This window comes from Gorilla gorilla, chromosome 2 (genome assembly GCF_029281585.2).
Source record: "Gorilla gorilla gorilla isolate KB3781 chromosome 2, NHGRI_mGorGor1-v2.1_pri, whole genome shotgun sequence".
Classification (NCBI taxonomy): Eukaryota; Metazoa; Chordata; class Mammalia; order Primates; family Hominidae; genus Gorilla; species Gorilla gorilla.
In genome coordinates, this window is record NC_086017.1 from 126,589,007 (window position 1) to 126,613,236 (window position 24,230).

At 37.1% G+C, this 24,230-nt stretch overlaps 1 protein-coding gene across 2 annotated transcripts in view; it reads left to right on the top strand.

Moving 5' to 3' along the window:
- Positions 1–14,910, top strand: part of GAP43 (growth associated protein 43) — a 97,114-nt gene extending 82,204 nt beyond the window's left edge. For both annotated transcript variants that reach the window (XM_004036097.5, XM_004036096.5), the window contains one exon: positions 14,217–14,910. In XM_004036097.5, the coding sequence (XP_004036145.3) occupies positions 14,217–14,305 (89 nt within the window). In that variant the 3' untranslated portion in view covers positions 14,306–14,910. The remainder of the gene's footprint in view (positions 1–14,216) is intronic.
- Positions 14,911–24,230: the final 9,320 nt, after the last annotated feature.

A 24,230-nucleotide genomic window follows, 5' to 3' on the forward strand; every position in this document is an offset into this window, starting at 1 on the left:
CAACTGGCTGCTATTCTTTAGATGTGAAATAGAGAAGGCTGTTCTGCTTTGAAATACCATCGATATCAGAAAGGTCTTTGCCCTTGAAGGCATTACTGCTTGGTAGCCTTGATTCTTGTATTACTGAATCATGACTTCTCTTCTTTGCTGCCCTTCAAGTTTGGCCAATGGTCACCTTTGCCTTTGTGATCATTTTTGGACTTTGGTCTCTGACTTCAAAGCCGTTTTCAAAAAACTATTCTTTTTTTCACTCCACAAGCAGAAACTTTACAAGTCAGAGACTCTTCTCTTTCTTTGTCAGGATATTTGAAGACAGTTTCTCTTTGGCTGTGAGTTATGATTGGATAAGCATAAGTTAGAAGAGAAAAGGTTGAAGATAACTCATTTATTAGGCATTCATGTGAGCAAAGAAGTGGCATTTTAAAATTTTTATTGTCATTTAATGTTCATCACAAATTTATGAGGTAGATATTATTATTCCTATTTTACTTATGAAGAAATGGAAAAGCAGCAAAGATACATATTGATTACCTATATGTGAAACCTCTTAGCACAACGCTTGGCACATAGTAAACATTAATCAATGTTAGGTCCCTTCTAGTCATATTATAATGGCCAGCACTTATAAGCACTTACTTAAATATGTCATTTATTGATATGGACTTTAAATGAACACATTTAATTGTCATAACAACCCCACGAGGTGGGTACCAATATTATGAAAAATTAGGCAGTGAGAGGTTAAGTAATTTACTCAAGGTCATACTGTCAGAAATAGAATTTATTTATTTATTTGTTTGTTATTTATTTGTTTCTATTTGAGGCAGGCTCTTGCTCTGTCACCAAGGCTGGAATGCAGTGGCTCACTGCAGCCTTGACCTCCCAGGCTCAAGTGATCCTCTCACCTCAGCCTCCCAAGTAGCTGGGACGACAGGTACATGCCACCATGCCCAGCTAATTTTTTAATTATTTGTAGAGGGTGAGTCTCCCTATGTTGCCTAGGTTGGTCTTGAACTCCTGGGCTCAAGTGATCCTCCTACCTCAGCCTCCCAAAGTGCTGAGATTACAGGCATCAGCCACTGCACTCAGCCTGAGAGACAGAATTTAAATGTAAACACTCTGGCTCTAGAATCAACTCTCTTAACTACTACTCTGCACATCTAAAAATAGTTATGCTTATAGTAGATATCTATTTCTTACTTTTTCTTTATATATGAATTCTTGGTTATAAAATTAGAAGATAGGTATAAAATTAAAGTTAGCAAAAAAATGGAGAATGATGGGATAATGATTTTCATGGCTATGAAACAGAATAGCATTGGGGTTCCTTTTTATAATCCAATATTTTTAAATTTACAAACTTTTGCTATTTCCTTTGATCATGGTAACATTATAGGACCACAGGTTTTCTTCCCGAGGTAATTGAGGTTACTTTAATTACTTTGGTGACATCTACATGTCACAAAGCATTCAAGATATATATATCGGGATACACACACACACACACACACATACATATATATATATACACACACACATATATACCAAGTATCTAGAAGCATACTTTCCAGGCATGTTTCTAGGTACTTGGTATTCACTGGTGAACAAAATAAAAGAAACCTCTGCTTTTGTGGAGTTAAAACACCAACAAATGTATACTTTTCTTTTGAGAAGTTAGTCCACAGTCAACTGAAGAAGACTAAAAAGATACCACAAACTATGATATAATGCAAGGCATATAACTTCCATATGAAAATGAAGTGATGAATTCTGTTTACTGTAAGTTTGGAGGTTGAAAATGTAGTTGAGCTGGGTCATAGGAATTATAAGCAGTAAATCCAAATGAGTCAAACTTGAAGATTTACTACATCCTTCACTGATATCATTGGCTGGTCTGCCTCCCAACTCCAGTTTTTAATTTTTGGTTAAAGAGATATCTTTGGTCCAGATCTCCGTAATCAAAGTCCAAGAAGGGAATTCTCTTGCATATAATTTATTGGTGCAAACTTATAAGAGAGTGAGAGAAAAGAGGATAGAGCAGAGGAAGATACCAGGCAAAGACGAGAGTTCAGGGGAAATGTGGTCTCAGCCTGATCCAACAGAGAGCTCTGAAGCACAAACTGCACCATAGAGGTTGTTTTGTCCAAAAGCAAGGGTACTGGAGTGGAGTCATGGTAGGCAGAGGGGCATGACCCCTCAGGAACCAGGTTGAGGTGGCTTCTATTTTCTATACCTTATCCAAGTGGCAGGTGGGGCTGTTAACAGCCAACACCTCTGGCAGCTGGGGGATGGGAGCATGGACCTGGTAAAGAAGATCTGAGAGGGGCACCAACAGCATCTACTACAAGGAATGTAGGACATCTGAAGGCACGTGGAGAGATGTAGAGTTGTAGAATATTTGAGTGGCAAGTGAGGGAACAGATGATATTGACAACTGGCTGGTTTTTTTTTTTTTTTTTTTTGCTATCTCTTTTTGCTTTGGTGGAACATTTATAAAATCTGAAATAGGTATTATTTATTTTTACTTCACTGAAAAATCTTAAATGCCAGTAGTTTAAATTTAGTAAAATAGAAAAAGCAGCACTGTCATTCAGAACCCCAGATTTAAAGTTAGTTCTTGAAGGCAAGTATGAGACTGCCTTTTATTTTGATTAGTTTTGATTAATGGGAACCTCTTTCATTTTAAGTCAGAGTCCACAAATTTACATGTCTTACTCCAGACGCCCTGCCTCCTCTTGCTTTTGCAGCGAGAGTTCTTTAGCATTTTTTAATGCCTTTAGGCAAAACCTGCACTCTCCAGTTCCCCACAGACCCCACTGCCAATTTTACCCTTGGCCAGATTTTCACATTAATGTTGTTTGCCTGGCCTCTTAGGCAATTGAGTTTGTGAAGGCTGGAGGCTGAAATCCCAGCTCAGATTTTCGCCTAGCTGGGATTCTTCTCAACTGGGATCCTGTGGAGTGAAACAGGGAGATGTAGAATTGAAATTACTGATGTGTTTCTTGTAAACTTCTTTTCAGAGTGTTAAACACATACAATTAACATCGACTTCGTAGAATTAAAGGTTAGTAAATTGATCATGTTCTAAAACAATAACATAAATTTGCTTATTTCACTCTAAGGGCTATGTCAAAGAATATATGCTAATGAACCAAATCATAAAGCACTTTTTCATTTTCAAGGTGATGTACAAACATTGACTAAGTAGCTTTTTAAAATGCTAATATGAAAAAAGGTTATTACTGGATAATCAGTCATATTGTAACTGTCCTTTATAGCACTTCAAAGTCTCAAATGGCATTCTTAATTTTTGCTGCATTTTGCAAGTATACATGAACATATATATATATATATATATATATATATATACACACACATGAGCAGTTGATTTTAATGTTAATTTTAAACATATGTTTTCAAGCTTTTCCAGTTTATGGCTCGATAACTTTTTCACGGCACCCCTAAACCTCTGCTTATTAGATAGTTAGGTTCAAGGAGCTTAATAATAGTATATTGCACAGTATCCAACAGATAGTTTCTCTCAAATTTAAAAATACATATTGGCACTCCTGTGAGTTCACTGTAGCACCCACGGATTCATGTGTATGGTTTGAGAACTACAATTTAAAGTGCTGATTCACTATAATGTGCCAAGCAATGTAGATAACTTATGGTTACCATAGAAAATGAAAGTTTCCCAAAAGTTTGCTTTCTGGGAAATCACATTCCAAGTCAACCTAGAAAAATTATTCACCTACTGTTTTTTTTTTTTTTGTCTGTAGATATCATAGGCTATACCTTGACCTAGTTTTTACTGTGAAAATTGAGAAGTTTGAACTGAGTGAAATAAGTGTTAAAATCAAATTTTGTTTGGAGATAATTTAGATATTTTAACTCAAATATTTAAAACATATTTGTTTGTTTTAAACCTGATTAAAACTGATTTATGGAGTCTTTAAAGAGGGAGAATAACAAACTCTTTTTCTGATTCATTGATCAGCATAAAAAAGCACTTCTATAGTTGAATATCAGTGACATGGTTCTGCGTATTCCAGTTTTTGTTTTATAATTTGGTTTAGTTCAAATCTCTGAGAAATCCATTAAAAATTGTTTTGAACCAAATTTTCAGGATGTATAAATTGTTTTTATTGAGACCAATTAGCTCTTCAACCTCTTGCTTGTGTCCATGGTTAGAGTTCATAGCAAAAAATTTTCATTATTTAATGTCCCTTCACAGTGAAAACTGGGTAAAAAAAATAGTTAATAATAAAATTCTGTTAAAAATGAACCCTCCCAAAGTGAAACCTAGGTTTTATGATTTTTGTCCACTCAAATTATTTAAGAACATAGCCTATTTTTTTTCCTTCTTTTCCATTTTTATGTTTGGTAAGATAATTAAACCAAACTATCAGCTTCAATGTCTCAGTGAATCCAGCCTGCCAAGGCATAAAGATAAAGCATGTTTTTGGGTTTTGAATGTCATCTGCCCCAGTCTCCTAGAAAAATATCATCGCATAAAGGAAAGAGTACTGGGCTGTGAGTCAGGAGTCCTGGATTTCAGTGCTGCGTTTTTCAATTTTATGACCATAGAGAAATTACCTAATTTCTTACAGCTTCAATTTTCTCATCAAAAAATTGGGTGTTAAAGTATCTCTTACGTTCCTTCAAGCTTTAGATTTCTGTGGTTATACCATATATCAAAGTTCTTAAATAAAGCTATAAATTCTTCACAGTCATATGTGTGTGTGTGTGCATGCGCACGCATGTATTTGGAATTCCCCTGGGAGAATAAAATAGTCCTTATTTCAAAAAGAATTCAGGAAATTATTTGATGGCAAAGTGCTATGAGCCAACACTGCAACTGTGATAATGACCACTTGCAATCAATTTATGGCAAGCTCACAAGAATTTGAAAATGCTGAGAGAAAAGAGCTCCTGAAACTCAGGTCTTTAGAGATCCATGATAAAGTTTGGACACACATGGGATTTTTAAGTTCTAAATACACACACACACACACACCCCTACAGAAAGGAGGAAAACAAAAATTCCTAGGTTGAAATGTCTCTAATCATCACTATTAGTTAACAACACTCACTATCGCATTATTTTTCTATTCTTGTCATGGCATTTCTCATAATTTCTCAGTGCCATTGGAGCCATCAGTGTTTATCTTTAGGCTGACTCTGCATTCTACCTCTTCCCTCCAACCCTCAAACAAACTGAAGCAATGCCTCAATAGACCCACAGATTCCACTGCCAGCTCAGCATGTAATTTAGCTGGGAGCAGGGATGAGGGAGTGATTTATTTGACTGTTATACTAAAGTGAGAATACCCTTAATTTCTTGTTTTAATTTTTAACCTTTAGAAGTTGACTTATTCATTGTAATAATGGTAAGAAATAAAGTTAACATCATTTAACTTAATATGTTTACTTCATCTTATTCCAAAAATTATTGAGGGCAAGTAGGCAAGCCATGTAAATTATAATTATTGATGTTTCTGCATATTTCTAGTTGGGGAAGAAGAGAGAACACTAATTTTTGATGATTTGATAGACATTCTTTATAAATAATGTTTTAAGAAGTTTTCAAGACTAGTCAGCTTGTACCTTCTTTGGCTTTAGTTTTAATTTTTTAAAAAAATATCTCTGGGTTTTTTCTCCATTCAGAAAAAAACACTGTCTTTTGTTTTATAGACTAGAAATATTATATTCTGTCCTAGTTTTATAAGAGTAGCTGTCTTTAATTAATAGTCACTCATATCTTTATTTTCTGAGTAGTGATCTCTAATTAATTAGTCATTCATATCTTTGTTTCCTCATCAGAGTCAGACTTTACAGAAACATTCTAGGGGAGAAGGTCTCTTAATCATCTGTCTGGGAAAGAAGTTTTTTGGGGGGTAGTGGAAGAATTGCTTTTCTCTTGAGACTATTAAACTTGGCAGCTAGAATTAGGTTGAGTGAATTTCTCAAATCCTTCATTTCCTGAAGATTGGATTAAAATTCAGCAAATCTCAAACCCCATAAATTGGATTAAAATCTCGACAAACTACATTCTGCACTTTAGATTTTATAAAGCACTTTCAAATACCTCCCTTCAAACTCCAAACAACCCACGATAAGGTACGGCAGGCATTATTATTCATATTATGTGTACATTAGGAAACTGAAACGAAGAAAGGAAAAGCATCTTCTCTGAAGTCATATGATTAGTTAGTGGCAAAGTCTAGGCTAGAATAGGAATCAGCCTGGTCTTAGGCCTAAACTTGAGGGGAAAAGTAGACATGTAGATGGCATATTGCAGATATCACTGAGACCCTATCGTGCTGCCTCTGATTTTTCTTCTTGGTTACTCTTTGAAATCCTTTAGTATATAGTGTTATTAGCAAAAAGGTTATTCTCTCTTTCAAGTGCTTGGAAAGTAAGGAAGAAATGGGGGCGGAGATGTTACTTGCATAATTCTCCTCACATCAAAATGAAATATACTGGCTCAGTGATTTAAAGGAACTTAAAATGTGAAACATGGTAATTAAATGAGCAAAATGTGGATCACAGTGACCACTGAAAGCCATGATCCAGGCTCCAGATGGACATCTGGTATATAGCTAAAGAAAAAGACTGTGTGAGCAACAAAAGGGCCATATATGAGTTAGCTGCCAAAGATTTTTTTTATTATTATTATTACTTTCCTTTGAGCTTTTGAGGTGATGATGCTTAATATTCAAGAAAGATGAAAATAAAAAGAGAGGAAGCAAACACCCAGCTCATTGGTGATTGGTAGAGTAATTGTGGGCATGGCCCCAGGATGATAGCAGCTTCTATTTAATCAATGTTGACAAGGCTAGGGAGAGCTGGGCAGGTCCCAAGAGGTAATGTTTTACTCGGAAATCCACTCAACCTAATTTCAGTAATGTAGGGCTGTGGAGGGGCCTGGACTGGAGCCAGAAAACAGGGCCATTAGAGCTCAGCGTAGGCAATGGCAGCTGGGAACATCGCCATCCCTCCAGCAGCATTGCAACCAGGCTGCCTGGCTGAGCGCACAAACAGCCGCTGCTGCATATGCTCCTGGTATTTGCTCACCAACAGAATGCATCGACATGCTATTCTCATCCTTTCGAGGAAATGAATGGAATGCACAAAGGCAAGAACTGCTTCCAAACTCTGTTTTAGCAAGAATCAGAGAGTAAGTTTGGCATACATCTTTCAAGGACCACTGTGAAATTGTCCACTCAATCCCCTGAATCCTTTAAGGCTACCATTACATTGTTGTAAATACATGCAGAGATAACTTAGATCTTTATTGCTGTCTTAGTGTGGTTTTGATCTTTCTTAGGAATTGTGGTTGTGGATCAAGAATATGGAAACTACTGTGGTTTTTCCTTTTTCAAAACTTCTGAGATTCATTCAAATTAGTCAGCTTTGCAAATCCAAGAGAAGTGACCCAGGACGAATTACGCTCCTTAGGGCTGAGTGCTTCTTATCTAGCTGTTCTTTCCTTTACCATTCTTTCTCCAATAAACAACACATTATTACAGTAATTTGCTAGCATATAAATTCCAAGAACTTAGAGGTTTTGGCTTTGTGTTTTCATGGCTGTGTCACCACTGCTATATTTGCAGTTCGTGGAACAGTGTGTGGACATAGTAAGACTCAATTTCTTTCACTGGATGAATAAATGAATGAATGAAAACATTTTCTTTCTTCCCTTTTGAAGGATCCTTGAGCTATCATGCATCAAGAATGTATGAATTTACTTTCTATGATGTTAACTTTCTCTTTTTAAGTTAACACAGAAATGACAAAATTCATGGAGGCTGCCAGTGAACGTGGTGGTAATCTCTAAGCAAGCTGTCTTTGGGCTTGGAAGAGCAATGTTTTTGTCAAGGCTAAAATGCCATGGCATGGGCAGGTTACAGCTTTCTATCAGATTCTAACATTATCTGTCCAAATGACTGAATATAATTTTTGAGACTAAATCGTGGCACAGCAAGAGTATTTAATCAACTTCATTAAATAATTTAATCAAGTTTTTGAGCCTCTAGCTTAAGCCTCTCTTATAAATAAGGTTATTTACTCCTGAAAATATGACTATGTTCCATTTGAAAAATTTGTGTCTTGAAAAAACTTTTTTCCCCTAAAAGGAAAAAAAGCCTAAACTACTAAAACTAAATTTAAAACTAAAACACATCATCGATTTTTGTTTATTGTTTTTGTTTTAGACACATTCTGTTTTATAATAGAACTGGATTTGGGGGATTGATTTTGCCCTGGTAAAGATGGATTTGGGAAGAAGCCATCGCTAGGTAAATAATAGTAATAGTCTTAGGAAATTCATTCAATGGTCACTACATAGATACACACACACACACACACACACACACAGCCCAAGTGTCTTTGGCTGCTATAATAAAATACCATAAACTAGGTGGCTTATAAACAACAGACAAATTCTGGTAAGGGCCAGCTTTCTCTGTACCTTGCTGTGTCCTCACATGGTGGAAGAGACTAGCTAGTTCTCTGTTGTCTCTTTCATAAAGACACTAATCCCAATCATGAGTCCTCTACCCTCATGATTTAACCACCTCCCAAAGATTCCTACTCCTAATGCCATCACCTTAGGGGGTTAGAATTTCAACATACGAATTTTGAAGGAACACAGACATTTAGTGCATAATACTGTGACTCATTTTTGTTTTTCCTGTAATGTCTTAAACAAAATAACAGTACTAATATTAAGTTTTAATGTTTAATACAAGTAAAAGTACTATTCAGAGGCAAACTGGAAAAGAACAAGCATATTCTACGCTTCACCTTCCTGGATTTCAGCCATCTCACTAGCATTTCCAGGCTTTCCTCATTTGCCAGCTCCCGGTCATTGCTTCTACTCACTTGTTCCATGTCACTTGGTGTTGAAAATCACACTTCAATCTTCTAGACTCTATAGCCTCTTCCTAAGTAATAACTGTCTCAGAGGGAGGTTGATCCACTAGATGAGGAATGTGACTATTTACTCTAATTGGATCATGGTAATTGGAGTGACCAGCTGGCCTCAGCCATTCATTTGTCTTTGACACTCACCATGATGATCAAAGATTTTGCACAAAATACTAAAGATTACATATTAACTCATCTCTAGCATTTACAAATCACATAATTAGTGCTGGAAAGTGCCAAGACCAGATTTTATACTACAGAAGACTTATCAGGATTCTTCCCTTCATTTTTAGCTGCTTTTAATGGTACAATTTTTAAACGTTGTAATCTTCAGACCTACATAGCTGTGGACCGGACTCCCTGCTTTAGTTATCACTCTGAACTTACCCATTCTTTCTGGGCAAAAGTAAAACCAGGGAAAGCAACTAAAGTAAAATCTGCTGAGATAACTCTGTCCTACATTGGAATTTACAGTGTGGCCTTACGTAAACCATTCAGTCTCCCTGTGTCTCAGTTTCCCCAGCTGTGAAATGGGGTGATTAAGGTAGATGTGAGAATTAAATGCAATGATACAGGTACACTTTGCACTGTTCTGAGCACATAGTAAGAGCTCGAAAATGTTAACTATAGCTAAATACTTTATACAAAGGACCAGGGAAGTCATAATCCATAATTCTTTCCAGGCAGTTGTTTTAAGCTGCTGAATAGAACAGGTAAGAAAATGTAGATATAAACTAAACAGTCGACATTATTTATCACTGCAATGATTTATCTAGGGTTGACATCAGTGGGAGAATAAGCTAGCAATATCAAAATGTTCCCTCTGATATTCAGGCTTAAATGGAACTATTTATACAAAACTTGGATTCTGTTTATAATAAGTTCTGCTTTGTCAGAGGTTAAAACCTTTCCCAAACTCACATGCAGTCTCCTACCAAAAGTAGGGCTAGCTAGAGCAGGTGTATTGTCCACATCTGGCTATTGTTCCCTTATTTGGATGTAGAGTTTTTAAAAAATGTTATCATGAGTTCTTAGTTTATCTCACTTTGGAAGCTGTAACAGATTGTTTCTTTACATTGTTTCCTCCATCCATATTTTATTTTCCTCTCCATAATTTCTTGGTGGCCTATAAAACTTTCACTGCATCCATTGACTTGACCCACTTTTTTTTCTGCCAACTAGTCATCCCTTCGCTTAAAACAAAGCAAATATTTTGCTTAATATTCAATAATATCAAGTAAAAAATTACTTTAATCTCAAATATATATCTATATACATATATAAATATATATATATAGAGAGAGAGAGAGTTTTATATGTTCCAGCTAACTGACTAACATTTCCTTTTGTAGCCATCTAATTGAGCTTCATCAATTTTAATTTTATGGTTTTTATTTTATACTTTGGAGCCAACAATTTTTTAATCTCTAAAGTTTTATAGGTCACTAAAACCTTATGGACTCTAGCTACTTAGTTTCTAGTGCCGAATTGCTAAAATGAGTTTGGCCACCTGATATAATCGGAAAAACTGAACAAATAGACCTGAGTTTTAGCTCTGGCTTGGTCATAAGCAAGTCATATGATTTAGGGAAAGTTCCTTTATGCACCTAGACTTCAGTGTCATCACCTGTAAAATGAGGCTGTCCAGTCATTCCTTCACTCAAGAAATATTTACTGAGGTTCTTTCCTGAATGAGGTTATGTGCTGGACATGGGATTCAAGGTTGAGCTGAAGTAGGTACTGCTGTTATCCTTGAAGAGTTTATGGTTTAGTGACTGGATGATCTTAAAGGGTCCACTCATTTCTAACATTCTATAATTATAAATTTTATTGTCTTTTTTTTTTTTTTTTTTTTGACAGAGTTTCGCTCTTGTCCCCCAGGCCAGAATGCAATGGCAGGATCTCTGCTCACTGTAACCTCCGCCTCCCAGGTTCAAGTGATTTTCCTGCTTCAGCCTCCCTAGTAGCTGGGATTATAGGCACATGCCACTGTGCCCAGCTACTTTTATATTTTAGTAGAGATGGGGTTTCACCATTTTGGCCAAGCTGGTCCCGAACTCCTGACCTCAGGTGATCCACCCATCTCAGCCTCCCAAAGTGCTGGGATTACAGGTGTGAGCCACCGCACCCAGCCTGAATTTTATTGTCTTTTAAAGGTATATTATGAAAGGCTTTAAGGAGAGCAAGGATTTTGCTTTTTTATTTTTTTTCTCAGTACCTAGAAGAATGCCTGGCACAGTGCAGGTGTCCAGTAACAACTTATTGAACAAATAAATTAATAAATATTTACATTTAAAATACTTTGAAGCATTTGAGAAAATGAATATATATTGAGGCTCTCTCAATAGAGCTTCATAATTTCCTGTCATAATAAACAGATTTGTGCCAAATTTCGTCTTTTGTCCTAGGACCAGGCAATGCTTGATTGTATTCCAACAAGGGAACAGAAAGTGTAGCTGCATCTCAGAACCATCTGAATGTTCAAGTTTCTGTTTCTGCATTTTTGAGTTTTATTCCCTATATTCAACAAACATGCAGTTCTCACCTTTCCCAGTCTACTTCCCTTTTTCTCTCATTTCCTAATCTCCCTCTAAGCATACATAATAGCTCCCATGTCTTTATTTTGGAAGGAGAGATTTGAAGTCTTCTCTTGTTCCTATAACTACTATCTTTCTATATGTTTCTGGGTTGTGTAAATCAATATTATGTTTATTTTGCAGTTTGAAAAGGGCACTAAAAACATTGCTTCTTGGAACTGATAAGGATGGTAAACTACCTTGGGCATACTTGTAATATCCAAAGGTTTGAGCAGGGTTAGGGAACCAAGCAAACTCTCCAAAAGAATTCCTGATTGTTTTAGAAGGACTTCACTGAAATAAATCTGGAATCTTTCTTCTGGTAGAAAATTAAATAACTCATTAGCACACCAAAATTTGTATAATTCCTGAGGAATACTGCTGATGCATAGTGTATTATAATGATCAGAACTGAGTTAGTTTCATGCAAAACTTGGATAGGTGCACTGTTGTTCAAGAGGTAATTACAGTCACTTTGGAAAGCTATAGCCTTAAAAAAATCTTATGAGTAGTAGTAGGTAGCATCACTAGAATAGCTATATTTTATGAATAGCTTATAGTGAGTTATGAACCCTATAAAATAAGTCAGACTTTAAAACCCTGGTCAAAAGTGAGTATTATAAGGTAAAATTACCCATCGTAGCTGCTTACTTTATTTACCAGACTAGTCTAGTTAGATTCTAAAAACCTAACCTATTTTCAAAAAATAAGCATTTCTGCTACTGAAGAGCTCTAAAAGAATGTTTTTTGATAGGTGTTTCAGAGAAGAAATTCCATAAATTTGTTTAATAATGGTGGGTATAAATGTTCAGCTTTATCTGAATGTAAATATGTAGCTGGCTGATTTAAAAGAGACATACATTTTGATGAGCTCTTTTAATGGTCTCCTTAGTGACCCCATTTCTCTAATCTCAACATCTATGTACAGTAAAACTATTTTATTTAGTATTCCTAGTTTAATCTCCTCAAAGCATAGCTGTATTATGTTCCTTGCTCAAGTGCTTTCAAGCTATGTCTATTATCTTCTAATTAAACACAAATTTGTTAGCCTAACAAAATTCCATGGACTCCAGTTTACCTTTCCAAGAATAATCAGCACCTAGTAGTTGTTAAGAGGAGGACAAGCAATAACAATAGCTCCATTTTAAGACAGACAGAGGCATCATCAATATCAGGGATTGAGGAAAAAAAAAAAAACAGTTAATACAGTAGGCCTGGGGCTGCTATCCTTAGAAAGGCTTGTTTGTAAAGTTGACCATTGGCTGGCATCTGGAATCTTGGATTTTGAGAAGATTCTCATCATTCCTTAACTGATAAGAGTGGTTCCAGGTGCCTAAAATCATAGTACAAACAATGTGGTTTATGCTGAACATCTATTTTTCTTCTGGGAATCTGAATTTTGTACCTGCTTGCTGGAGGGTGCCTACATGACCTATTACCAATGCAAACTCAGTTAAACTTCCCTAATAGATGACATCTTCCATGTGTTATGGTAATTTATTGCTGAAAGAATTAAGCACATCCTGGGTGACTCCATGGGGAGAAGACTCTTAGAAATTTGTTTGGTTTCCTCCAAACTTTGCCCATGCGCAACTTTCAGCTTTGCTTATTTTGCTTTGTGTTTTTTTGCTGCAATAAATTTTAGTTATGAAGCAGACTGCATGCTGAGTCCCATGAGTCCTCCTAGCAAATCACTGAACCTAGGGGTGGTCTTGGGGGACACTGACACAGGGAGTTGATTGTTTGGCAACACAAGTTGTTTCAGAGCAAATGAATTCTTTTTCCACAAGCTAGCATATTAGTAAACTATCAGGTAGCATAAAATCAGTTGACTGAGTTCTGTCGGGAAACAAAGGGAAAATTTTTCTTCAAAAAGACATGATATCCTCCCTGTTAAGCAAAGCAGTACTTTCCCTATGGATAAGTGTATTCAGTTGGAATGTGCTTGGCTGCAAGGAACTGAAAACTATTATATTACAATGCTTTAAAGAGGCTAGTGACTTGTTTCTGAGGGAAAGATATCTAGGAGTGGTACAGTCACTCAGTGATGATTTTTTCTTTTTGCTCCACCATCCTTAGTGTATAGTTTTTGTCTTCATGGTCACAAGGCAGCTGCTACAGTGCCATGTATTGTTTGATGTCCAGGTGATCAGGAATAGGAGAATGTGAAGGGCAAAACCCAACTCTGCCCTCTCTAGGGACTTCAATTTCTATATAATTGACTAGCACTGTCCCACAGGAGCTGAAAATTCAACTACTTCACTTTTCAATACTGGAAATGAGTGGTAAGAAACTTGGACTAGATGATCGATGGTCCACATAAATTATCTGTCACAATTCTTCTGACACTAATAGAACAGCAATACAAGATTGTCGTTGATTCCCTGTGTGAAGATCCTGTATGTGGATACCTTGATTGTAAGGCTGAGAGATTAAAGACCACAGTAACTTTTGTTAAGTGGTCTCCTTGTCACTCACATCCCTTTGCTCCTGAGTTCTTCATAGGTGCCACTGAACAGCTTCCTTGAGGTAAACTCTTCTGAACTTGGAACTTACATTAACTGGGATATTAATCATCTCTTTTAATCTTAATGCTCTTATGAAATGACATAAAAAGAAGAAATGCATTGCACCGTTGTATGAGCAGATAAGACAAAATGCTAATTCTCTCCTTTTCCCCCCATCCTATCTTGTTTTCTTTCTCAGAAGCTGTAGATGAAACCAAACCTAAGGAAAGTGCCCGGCAGGACGAGGGTAAAGAAGAGGAACCTGAGGCTGACCGAGAACATGCCTGAACTCTAAGAAATGGCTTTCCACATCCCCACCCTCCCCTCTCCTGAGCCTGTCTCTCCCTACCCTCTTCTCAGCTCCACTCTGAAGTCCCTTCCTGTCCTGCTCACGTCTGTGAGTCTGTCCTTTCCCACCCACTAGCCCTCTTTCTCTCTGTGTGGCAAACATTAAAAAAAAAAAAAAAAAAAAGCAGGAAAGATCCCAAGTCAAACAGTGTGGCTTAAACATTTTTTGTTTCTTGGTGTTGTTATGGCGAGTTTTTGGTAATGATGATTCAATCATTTTGGGAAATTCTTGCACTGTATCCAAGTTATTTGATCTGGTGCGTGTGGCCCTGTGGGAGTCCACTTTCCTCTCTCTCTCTCTCTCTGTTCCAAGTGTGTGTGCAATGTTCCGTTCATCTGAGGAGTCCAAAATATCGAGTGAATTCAAAATCATTTTTGTTTTCCTCCTTTTCAATGTGATGGAATGAACAAAAAGGAAAAAATTCAAAAAACCCAGTTTGTTTTAAAAATAAATAAATAAAGCAAATGTGCCAATTAGCGTAAACTTGCGGCTCTAAGGCTCCTTTTTCAACCCGAATATTAATAAATCATGAGAGTAATCAAGGTCCAATGGCTCTGTGTTTCTGTTCTACCTTCTCATTAGTTGGTTGGACATGCTAGGGTCTTGCATTTTCATCTTTTTCTTCTCTCAGTTTTACATCAACAACCCTGATAAAGAAAACACAGATGAAGCCTAAGGCTCTGGTCAAGACCAATAGCTCCGGCCCTCGAGGGAGACGTCTGTTGCAGGCCTGTCTCTTTGGCTTATGGGTGGCTATCTTTTAACTGTGCCTCTTCACATCTTCCCTTTATGCCTGTCTTTGTGTCCAAATTTCCCCATTTTGTAAAGATACTAGTGATACTGAATTGGGCCCACCCTAATGACCTCACTTTAACTTAATTGCCTCTGTCAAAGCCTCATTTTTAAATGAGGTCACATTCTGAGGTACTGGAGCTTAAGGCTTCAACATATAAATTTGGGGGATAGGGCACAATTCAGCCCATAAGAGACACTAATTTATGACCAGTGTATCCACCATGGTGAAACCCTATCTTTACAAAAAATACAAAAACTTAGCCTGGCATGGTGGTGGGCGCCTGTAATCCCAGCCAATCGGGAGGCTGAGGCTGACATTGTGCCATTGCACTCCAGCCTGGGCTACTGAGAGAGACTCCATCTCAAAAACAAACAAACAAACAAACAAAAAAACACTAAGACTCACTCTTACTAAAATAACCTCAAGAATATTTTCATTATGTAAGAGAAGTTTAGTTTATCCAGTGAAAAGTTATTCTAGGTTTTGCTAAGGTAAATATTACAAAGAGGAGCTGGGCGAGGTGGCACATGCCTGTAGTTCCAGCCACTTGGGAGGCTGAGGTGGGAAGATAACTTGAGCTCAGGAGTTAAAAAGTCCAGCCTAGGCAACCTAAAGTGACCCTGTCTATAAAAAATAAATTCATTATAGAGATGTGTACAACTCTTGGAAACCCCCAGGCTTTTGATTAATTAATTTATTTTAACCCAAGTATTGAGCCAGTCCATTGTATCTTTTTCAGCTTATAAATTATGTTGAATTTACAATTCCTACACAGGGCAGCTGTCAGATTCCCTGCTGATGTTGATAGTATATAAAGAAAAGCTGTACATTTAGCACATCCATTTCAAATTTCTTTCCAGTTCCAGTTTTTAAAATGCCTTCTATTAGAAGGTAAACAGTTCTTATAAGAAACAAAGCAATATCTCTAAGTCCTGAAGTATCTATGCTCTATATCCCTCCCTACATTTTCTAAATCAATTCTGGTGCAGATTCCTAACATGTCATGTTCTGCTCTGGCCCTGAGTCTCCTCTCATAGACATGCATGGCCAGGGGGTTCCCTTCAGCTTTCTACCTTCACCTGCAGATAGAACTTCCTAGCTAGGAAGAGAAAACTAAGTCAAAGAGAAAGTCCTCATACTAATGAAGATCAATGAAATAAGTCATCCTCGGAGTTTCAACCTGTACCTCGGTAACTATGCTCAGCTTTGTGTAGAGCTAGTGCCTAATTAATCAAAGAAAGGTGAAGCCATATGAAAAATGAGTCCTCACTGAATCAACAGGGTCTTTCCTTGGTCACTGACACTAAGTCGAATTTTCATTGGGAGAAACAACCTAAAGAAAAAGGTTAGAAAGTATCAATAACATATATTAAAACAATTTAAGAGTTTGATTTCATTCTGAGTTGATCTGAATTTCATGGAAGACTTGGAAGCAAGAATGCCTGGGGCTCAGTCATGATCTGATTAGAGTCTCATCAGATGTGGAATAAGCTGCTGAAAAGATCATTCATAGATTGAAGTTATATCACATAGGATATCTGGCAACATACTGCTTTAAAAATTCTATTTTACCTCAAAGGTTTTTGTTTTGTTTTTGTGTTTTGGTAAGAAATGCTTTAATCTCTTTCTCAAATCTATACCTGAAAGCAACATTCCTATGACTTGGAAAAATTCAACTTCTTCAAAACACAATTCTAAACATCTTCTGCTGAATCTTTATTTATACTGAAAGCAGTAGCCTATGATCTTTTAGGCACATATTAGTATATACTGTTTAGTGGTCTTATTACTTGTGTTAGGGTTGGGAATTTTTTTTTACTTATCAGTATCTAAATTTATTTCATTTATAAACTTTTAGTTCCTCAATAGAATTGTAAAGGTGGAGGAAGACACATTAGAGAGGCTCGTAATAGAGCCTCTAAGACACCATAGAGAGGCCCCCAAAAGACATACCAAGAATCATTGCAGCCCTAACACTAAATGCAAAACAATGTGACTCAAACTTACAGACAATACACAAAGTCAGGGAGCAATTGGGACGAATAGGCCATTCAAGACACAGAAACATACAGTTTCTAAATTCTGTTCAGAAACAACCTAAGTTGTTGATTCTGAAACACCTAAATCTGGACTACTTTGAAAAATAAAAACTAGGTTGAGGACAAGTCAAAAAGACCTCAACACTGACAGGTGATTTTTTTTCAAATAGTAATAAGGTCAGACAGTGGGCTCCAGACCCAACATCTCATTGATAGCAAAATCATTTCCTTGTCTGTATGAAATAAGGTCTTTTGACTGAGGTGTATTATTTGGGTCTAAAATGTTCAGCTACGATGTAATACAATTTAAGTCTCTTTGAAGATAAAAGGATTTCTAAAATAGAACTCTTTATCTCTATCACCCAATCCACATTTGGCTGATTTTCCTGTCTTTTACACCATCATCTACCCAGTGGCTTAGGTCAGAAATCTAGAAAGAAACTTGATTCCTCTTTTTTTTTCACATAACATTTAATTCATGAGAGCAAATCTACTGCTGTGGATTTCAAAAGGGAATAAAGATAAAATTTGTGCCTGTTGCTCTGACCAATCCTGCACTTTTCTTGGTCAGTCTGTGGTGATCTAAGGGTTCTTTTACAATGATTCCACCCCACACTCAGTTCAAAAGAAAAATCACAGAAGAATTAGAAAACTCTGTGTCAGTAACCTGGGTTAGAGGCACTTGGAGTTCTCAAAAATGCATTATTCCCAATGTCGGACACCCCCAGAGAAGCCAGTTAGTTCTGCAGTTGGCATGGAAGCCCAGAAACAGGAAAACCAGATTAATGAATAAGCTCCATACAGCATTATTAAGATCACCACAAGTTCCATTAATTTCTTTTTTTTTTTTTTTTTACCTTCCCAACATTGACTGTTGTCATGGAAACACAGTTTCTGTTAAGCTGGTTATAAAAATAACTTAATGATTGGTGATCCTCCTTGATAAATGTCAGCTAATGAGCATTAGAAACATGGGCGTCTTTAATTTTAGATAGAATTCTTGCCTAATTTTTCTTCCTGGGGAGTCAAAGCCCACGTCTGCCTGTTATGTAGGCAAGGCCTACATCCATGTCTACCACCATTTTCAGTCACATATTTACCCCGATATAACCTCATTTTTTCCCTTTCTTCATGGATAAAAATTCAGTCATCAGGAATGAGTACAAGATTGAGCTATGAGAATGATGAGTTATTAAATCGTCTTGGAGAACATTATCAAGGTGTCAGAGATATTTTGAATGTACATTTTCCAGCAGATTAGTCACCTGATTTGGTTTCTTACAGGTTTGTGTCATGGTTGGTAATTACAGCATGTTTAGTGTTACAGATGTACCTTACTAAGTACATTTTCAGTGAAGTGAGATGCCTTTCCATAGAGGAGAAAAATTTCGGTTAATCTCATATTATGTAAGATCTGGCTATGGAAGCACATAAATTGTAATTAAATTTTAAGTTAATTTGATTGTTTAATTATCCAAGCAATACTATTTTATTATAGAAAGGTAGAGAATATAAATAAGGAAAAAGATAAAAATAATCCACAGTTTACTATGCAGAATTAAGCCATATTTATATTTAAAGATTCAGCCTTAGGTAATCTGTCTACCTGCCTAACTGCCTCCTCTCTTCCCATATATCATCCACTTATCTATTTAAGACAAACATGGACTCATGTTATACATACAGTTTTGTAAATAACTTTAGACTTTCAACTGCAAATTTTTAATAATGTGTTTAATATAATTTTGTTAGCCAGATCCATAAAAGTGGAAAAATTAGCTCAAAGGACATGAGTACTTTAAATAATTTTTATATAGATTGCCATGTTAGAGACAGAGGACTTTAAATCTTGTGGTTTCCATTGCGACTTTCCAGTGCCATGCCAAGCCTCAGAAGCCTGAGACAAAAGGAAAAATGTGCAACCTAATACAGATGCTCTTTAACTTACAATTGGTTTATGTCCCAATGAACTTATTGTAAAATTGAAAAATCGTAAGTCAACCTATTGTAAGTTGAAGACCATTTGCATACACTTATCAGAGTATTGTCCCATAGTTTCAATGAAGTGAGAAAGTTAAAAACTGATCTACAAACAAAAACATGATTATATATAAAACCCTGTGTTGCCCAATCCGTTGATGCGCTGTTGTCAACCTTCGTAAACATGCCTCCTGGTGGACTGGTGGAGTGTATTGATTTGCCAGACCAGTAAACTGAGGGCTGAGTGGAAGGGACTTATTCTATTGCACAATAATATAGTCATAAAGCAAATAGTCTGTCTCTATTTAAAATTTTGGTATTTGTTTTTCCATAGATATTTTTGCATTAATTTTGAATTTTGAAATATTGCATTAAAATACTTTTTTTTTTTTTTTTTTTTTTGTCGGACAGTCTCACTCTGTCACCCAGGCTGGAGTGAAGTGGCACAATCTCACTTCACTGCAACCTCCATCACCCGGGTTCAAGTGATTCTCCTGCCTCAGCCTCCTGAGTAGCTGAGATTACAGGTGCTTGCCACCACACCCAGCTAATTTTTGTATTTTTTGGTAGAGATGGGGTTTCACCATGTTGGCCAGACTGGTCTTGAACTCCTGACCTCAAGTGCCACCTCCCTCAGCCTCCCAAAGTGCTGCTAGGATTACAGGTGTAAGCCATTGCGCCCAGCCCCAATACTATCTTGATTACTAATTTTTTGATGTAACCTTACATTTTGCACTTAAGGCAAGTAGCCTTAACTTGCCTCACCCTAATCCTGGCCCTGCTGCTCCCAAAGGGAATAGTAGAATCACTGGTTCCCAAACATTTTCTGAGGACCATTAGGCAGCTGTGATTATGTGAGGTCTTAGTGATAACCATGGACTGTAATGCTTGAGAATGGGTGGGGCATGAGGACCTGGGAATTGAATATCTAATATTCCTAGAAAGTTAGTAAGATAACTGAGAAGTTTCCCTGCTTTTTAGAGAAGGCATTGCTATTAACTGACTGTTAGTGTCCCCTTAAGATTTATATGTTGAAGCCTAATTTCCAATGTGATGGTATTTAGAGGTGGAGCATTTGGAAGTAATTACACCATGAGGGTAGACCCCCCCCCCCCACTCCGATGGAATTAGTGCCCTTATTAAATGAGGAAGGGACATGAGATTTCTCTGTCTTTCTTCCATGTGGGGATACAGCAAGATAGCAGCCTCTGCAACCTGAAAGAGGGCCCTCACCAGAACTTGACCATGCTAGCATCCTGATCTTAGACTTCCAGCCTCCAGAATTGTGAAAAATAAATTTCTATTGTTTATATGCCACCTGGTCTGAGGTACTTTTGTTACTGCAGCCAAAGCTGACTTAGTATAGATTATAAAACAGCTGGATACAGACAACAAGGAGTGGTTAGAAACTGGTTTGGGCTATGGAGAAGTGAGAATTCATGATCTATCTAAACCCTCTGAAAATACATTAAAAACTAAACTAGAATAAAACTGGGTCTATCAAACCAAAGCACCAATTTATAATGCCAACTACTCTTCAGGGTTGCACTTGGGAAGAGTACAGTTATGAAACTAGACGTGGTCATTTGAAAAATTGTGTTCTTACTATGAAGCCACAAAAAAGAATGAGATCATGTCTTCGTAGGGACATGAATGGAGCTGGAGGCCATTATTTTAACAAACTAACACAGAAACAGAAAACCATATGCCACACACTAAATGATGAGAACACATGGACACATAGAAGGGAACATACACTGAGGCCTTTCCAGAGGGTACAGGGTGGGAGGAGAAAGAGGATCCGGAAAAAATAACTGATGGATGTTAGGCTTAATACCTAGGTGATGAAATAATCTGTACAGCAAATCTCCATGACACAAGTTTACCTATGTAACCAACCTGCATTTGTATACCTGAACTTAAAGTAAAAGTTTAAAAGAAAAAGAAAAATTGTACTCCTGAAGAAGCTGATCAAGTAGAACCTTTTATAAATTGGAGTGTTGTGGGAAACAAGTGCTAATTAATTAACTCACCATGGGTACAAATTTATGTTTAAGCTATAGATAAGAATATGGCTATTTCATTTTACATTTAGAAGTAAAAAGGATATAACTCTCTTTTGGAATTAGAAAAAAAGCATGGGAGGAAAAATATGCTTTAAAAATTTTTTTCTGCCACGTTGGAAAAATAGAACAAGCATAGAAATGAAAGGAGAAACACTGGCATCTGTTTTTCTTTTTCTACCTTCCCTTATGCCTTCTCCTTTCTTCCTAGAGTAAGTAAAATAAGCAAAAGATCTCCAGCCTAGGAACATTGGAGTGTTCACTAAGTAAGTGGAAATGGAGAGACAGCATAGGGAGGCAGCACCCCTGTTCCAGTTTTAGCAATATCAAGATTCAGTGAAGGTTGTAACCATTACCTCCACCTGAAGGGGAACAGCAGCCTTTGCTTCAGCATCAGAGGTCACCAATAGGATTCTACAGTGCTGCCTTTGCCTACTTTCTGACCTCCTGCCTCTGAACCACACTGCCAGCCTAGACTTGTGAATCCTGCCTTCTTCTCCTTGATTTAGCCCACCCTGTCTGCTTAGATGACTCCTGCTGGACTGTAAATTCCTTAGGCATGGCATGGGATATTTTGTCCTGTTTGGCTCTGTACTCCAGAAGCATCTGAAAATAGCAGGCCAAACTAAATAAATGGATGAATGGATGAATGAATAAATGACTTCTAATTCTTGTCTATCAGTCTCTATCTCTTTTTCCCTTCCTTTGGCTTCACAAACTTCCCTTAGGGGTACCAAGATACCCTTGTCCAAGAGTGAGAAGTATTTCCATGAGAACTCAGCGCTTTCACATATCATACCTGATGATGAACTTGGGGCAACAAACTACCACATGAATCTAAGTTATATTCATTCACTAAACGACCAGCTGAGAGATTCAGCCACAATGACCTCATGGTTATCCTTCTCTATTCCACTCCTGACTTTGCATTTTCGGCTCTCCATTACTTCATTCCTGCCTTTGCCTTTCTGCTTTTTTTCTGGTTGGAATGCTCTTCCACAGATACTCACATGGCACTTTCTAGGTCATTTCTCAAATATTACCTTTTCATTGAAGCCTTCAAAGACCAGCCCATTAATATTTTCTACTACCCTTCCTATAAAAATATTTCAAATAGACATAGGTCTTAATTCTATTTAAAATACTATATCCTTTACTTAATTATTTTATTTACCTATCTTCCATTACTAGAATATAAGCTTCATAAAAGTAAGAACTTTCCCTGTTTTGTTTGTATCTCTAGCTCTTAAGACACTTCCTAGCATCCAATAGGATCTCTATAAATGGGATATGAATAATTTTTATTTTAAGTACTTTACTTGCTCCTTAAAATTGGTTCTTTCTAACTGTAGATTCATCCATGGACCACTGTCTTGTTACATTCCTTAGCAGGAGGCATCTGTGTTCTGGCCCACCCAGCATCTTTTCACATTCCTCTGATGATACGTTACCTCTTCCTATTCTATTTAGCTTCAATGGAGCCGATTCTGATTCTTCTCCTCACCCTCAACATAGAAGAGATACAAGAACCAGGTCAGGCCAATCAGACCATCACATCTCCTGGTACAATGATTGATTTAAGCACAGACACGTGACTTTAGACGTGCTCTCCCTTGGAGTTTTCTGCCAAAGCTAGCAAAACAAACAAACAAAACAAACCCCCCCCATTCATTTTGGTAGGATTTCTAAACAAGGGAATGTGAGTCTTCTATAGAGAGTGGCTGTTTGCTCACCATGTGGAGAGAGCCTTTCCAAGAAAAGGAAAGAGACAGTCCTGGTAACATTTGTCCTCTAGATGTAACAATGCCTGAAGTAAGTACTATTCTTGGACTCTTAGTAACCTGTGTTGATACCCTTTTGTGCTTAAGCTTGCTTAAATTATATTTCCATCATTTACAACTTAAAAGATTCATGATATATTAGCCTTTCCATGTTTGCCCCAGCCCCAATAAACCCCTAGGCATAAGTGACTCTCCAGGGAAGCTCCCACCTAGCTGGTCCTGACTTCTTGGCTCTCGGACATTTTCACAATATTTGTAGGATAAGAATAACATTTGTTGTCTAATGCAATGTGCATAGCATATCATCATTTCTCCCCCATTAGGTTGATAATATATTTTCTTTTTTTTTGCTATTATTTTATTCATATTTTATTTTATTTTAAGTTCTGGGATACATGTGCAGGATGTGCAGGTTTATTACATAGGTAAATGTGTGCCATGGTAAGTGTGTTGCTGCACATATCAGCCCATCACCTAGGTATTAAGCCCAGCATGCATTAGCTATTTTTCCTGATTCTCTCTCTCCCCTTGTTCCCCTGACCCCTGCAAAAGGCCCCAGTGTGTGTGTTGTTCTCCTCCCTGTGTCCATGTGTTCTCGTTGTTCAGCTTCCACCTATAAGTGAGAACATGTGGTGTTTGGTTTTCTGTTCTTTTGTTAGTTTGCTGAGGGTAATGGCTTCCAGCTCCATCTATGTCCCTGAAAAGGACATGATCTTGTTCCTTTTTTATGGCTTCATAGTATTCCATGGCATATTTGTACCACATTTTCTTTATCCGTTCTATCATTGATGGGCATTTGGGTTGATTCCATGTCTTTGCTATTGTGAATAGTGCTGCAATGAGCATACATGTGCATATATTTTTATAATAGAATAATTTATATTCCTTTGGTTATATACCCAGTAATGGGATTGCTGTGTCAAATGGTATTTCTGGTTCTAGGTCTTTGAGGAATTGCCACACTGTCTTCTACAATGGTTAAACTAATTTACATTCCCACCAACAATGTAAAAGTGTTCCTTTTCTCCACAGCCTCACCAGCATCTGTTGTTTCTGGACTTTTTAATAATTGCCATTCTGACTGGCGTGAGACAGTATTTCATTGTGGTTTTTGATGGGCATTGAGAAGTGTCTGTTCATGTCCTTTGCCTGTTTATGTACTTTTTAATAGGATTGTTTGTGTGTTTTTTTTTTCTTGTAAATTT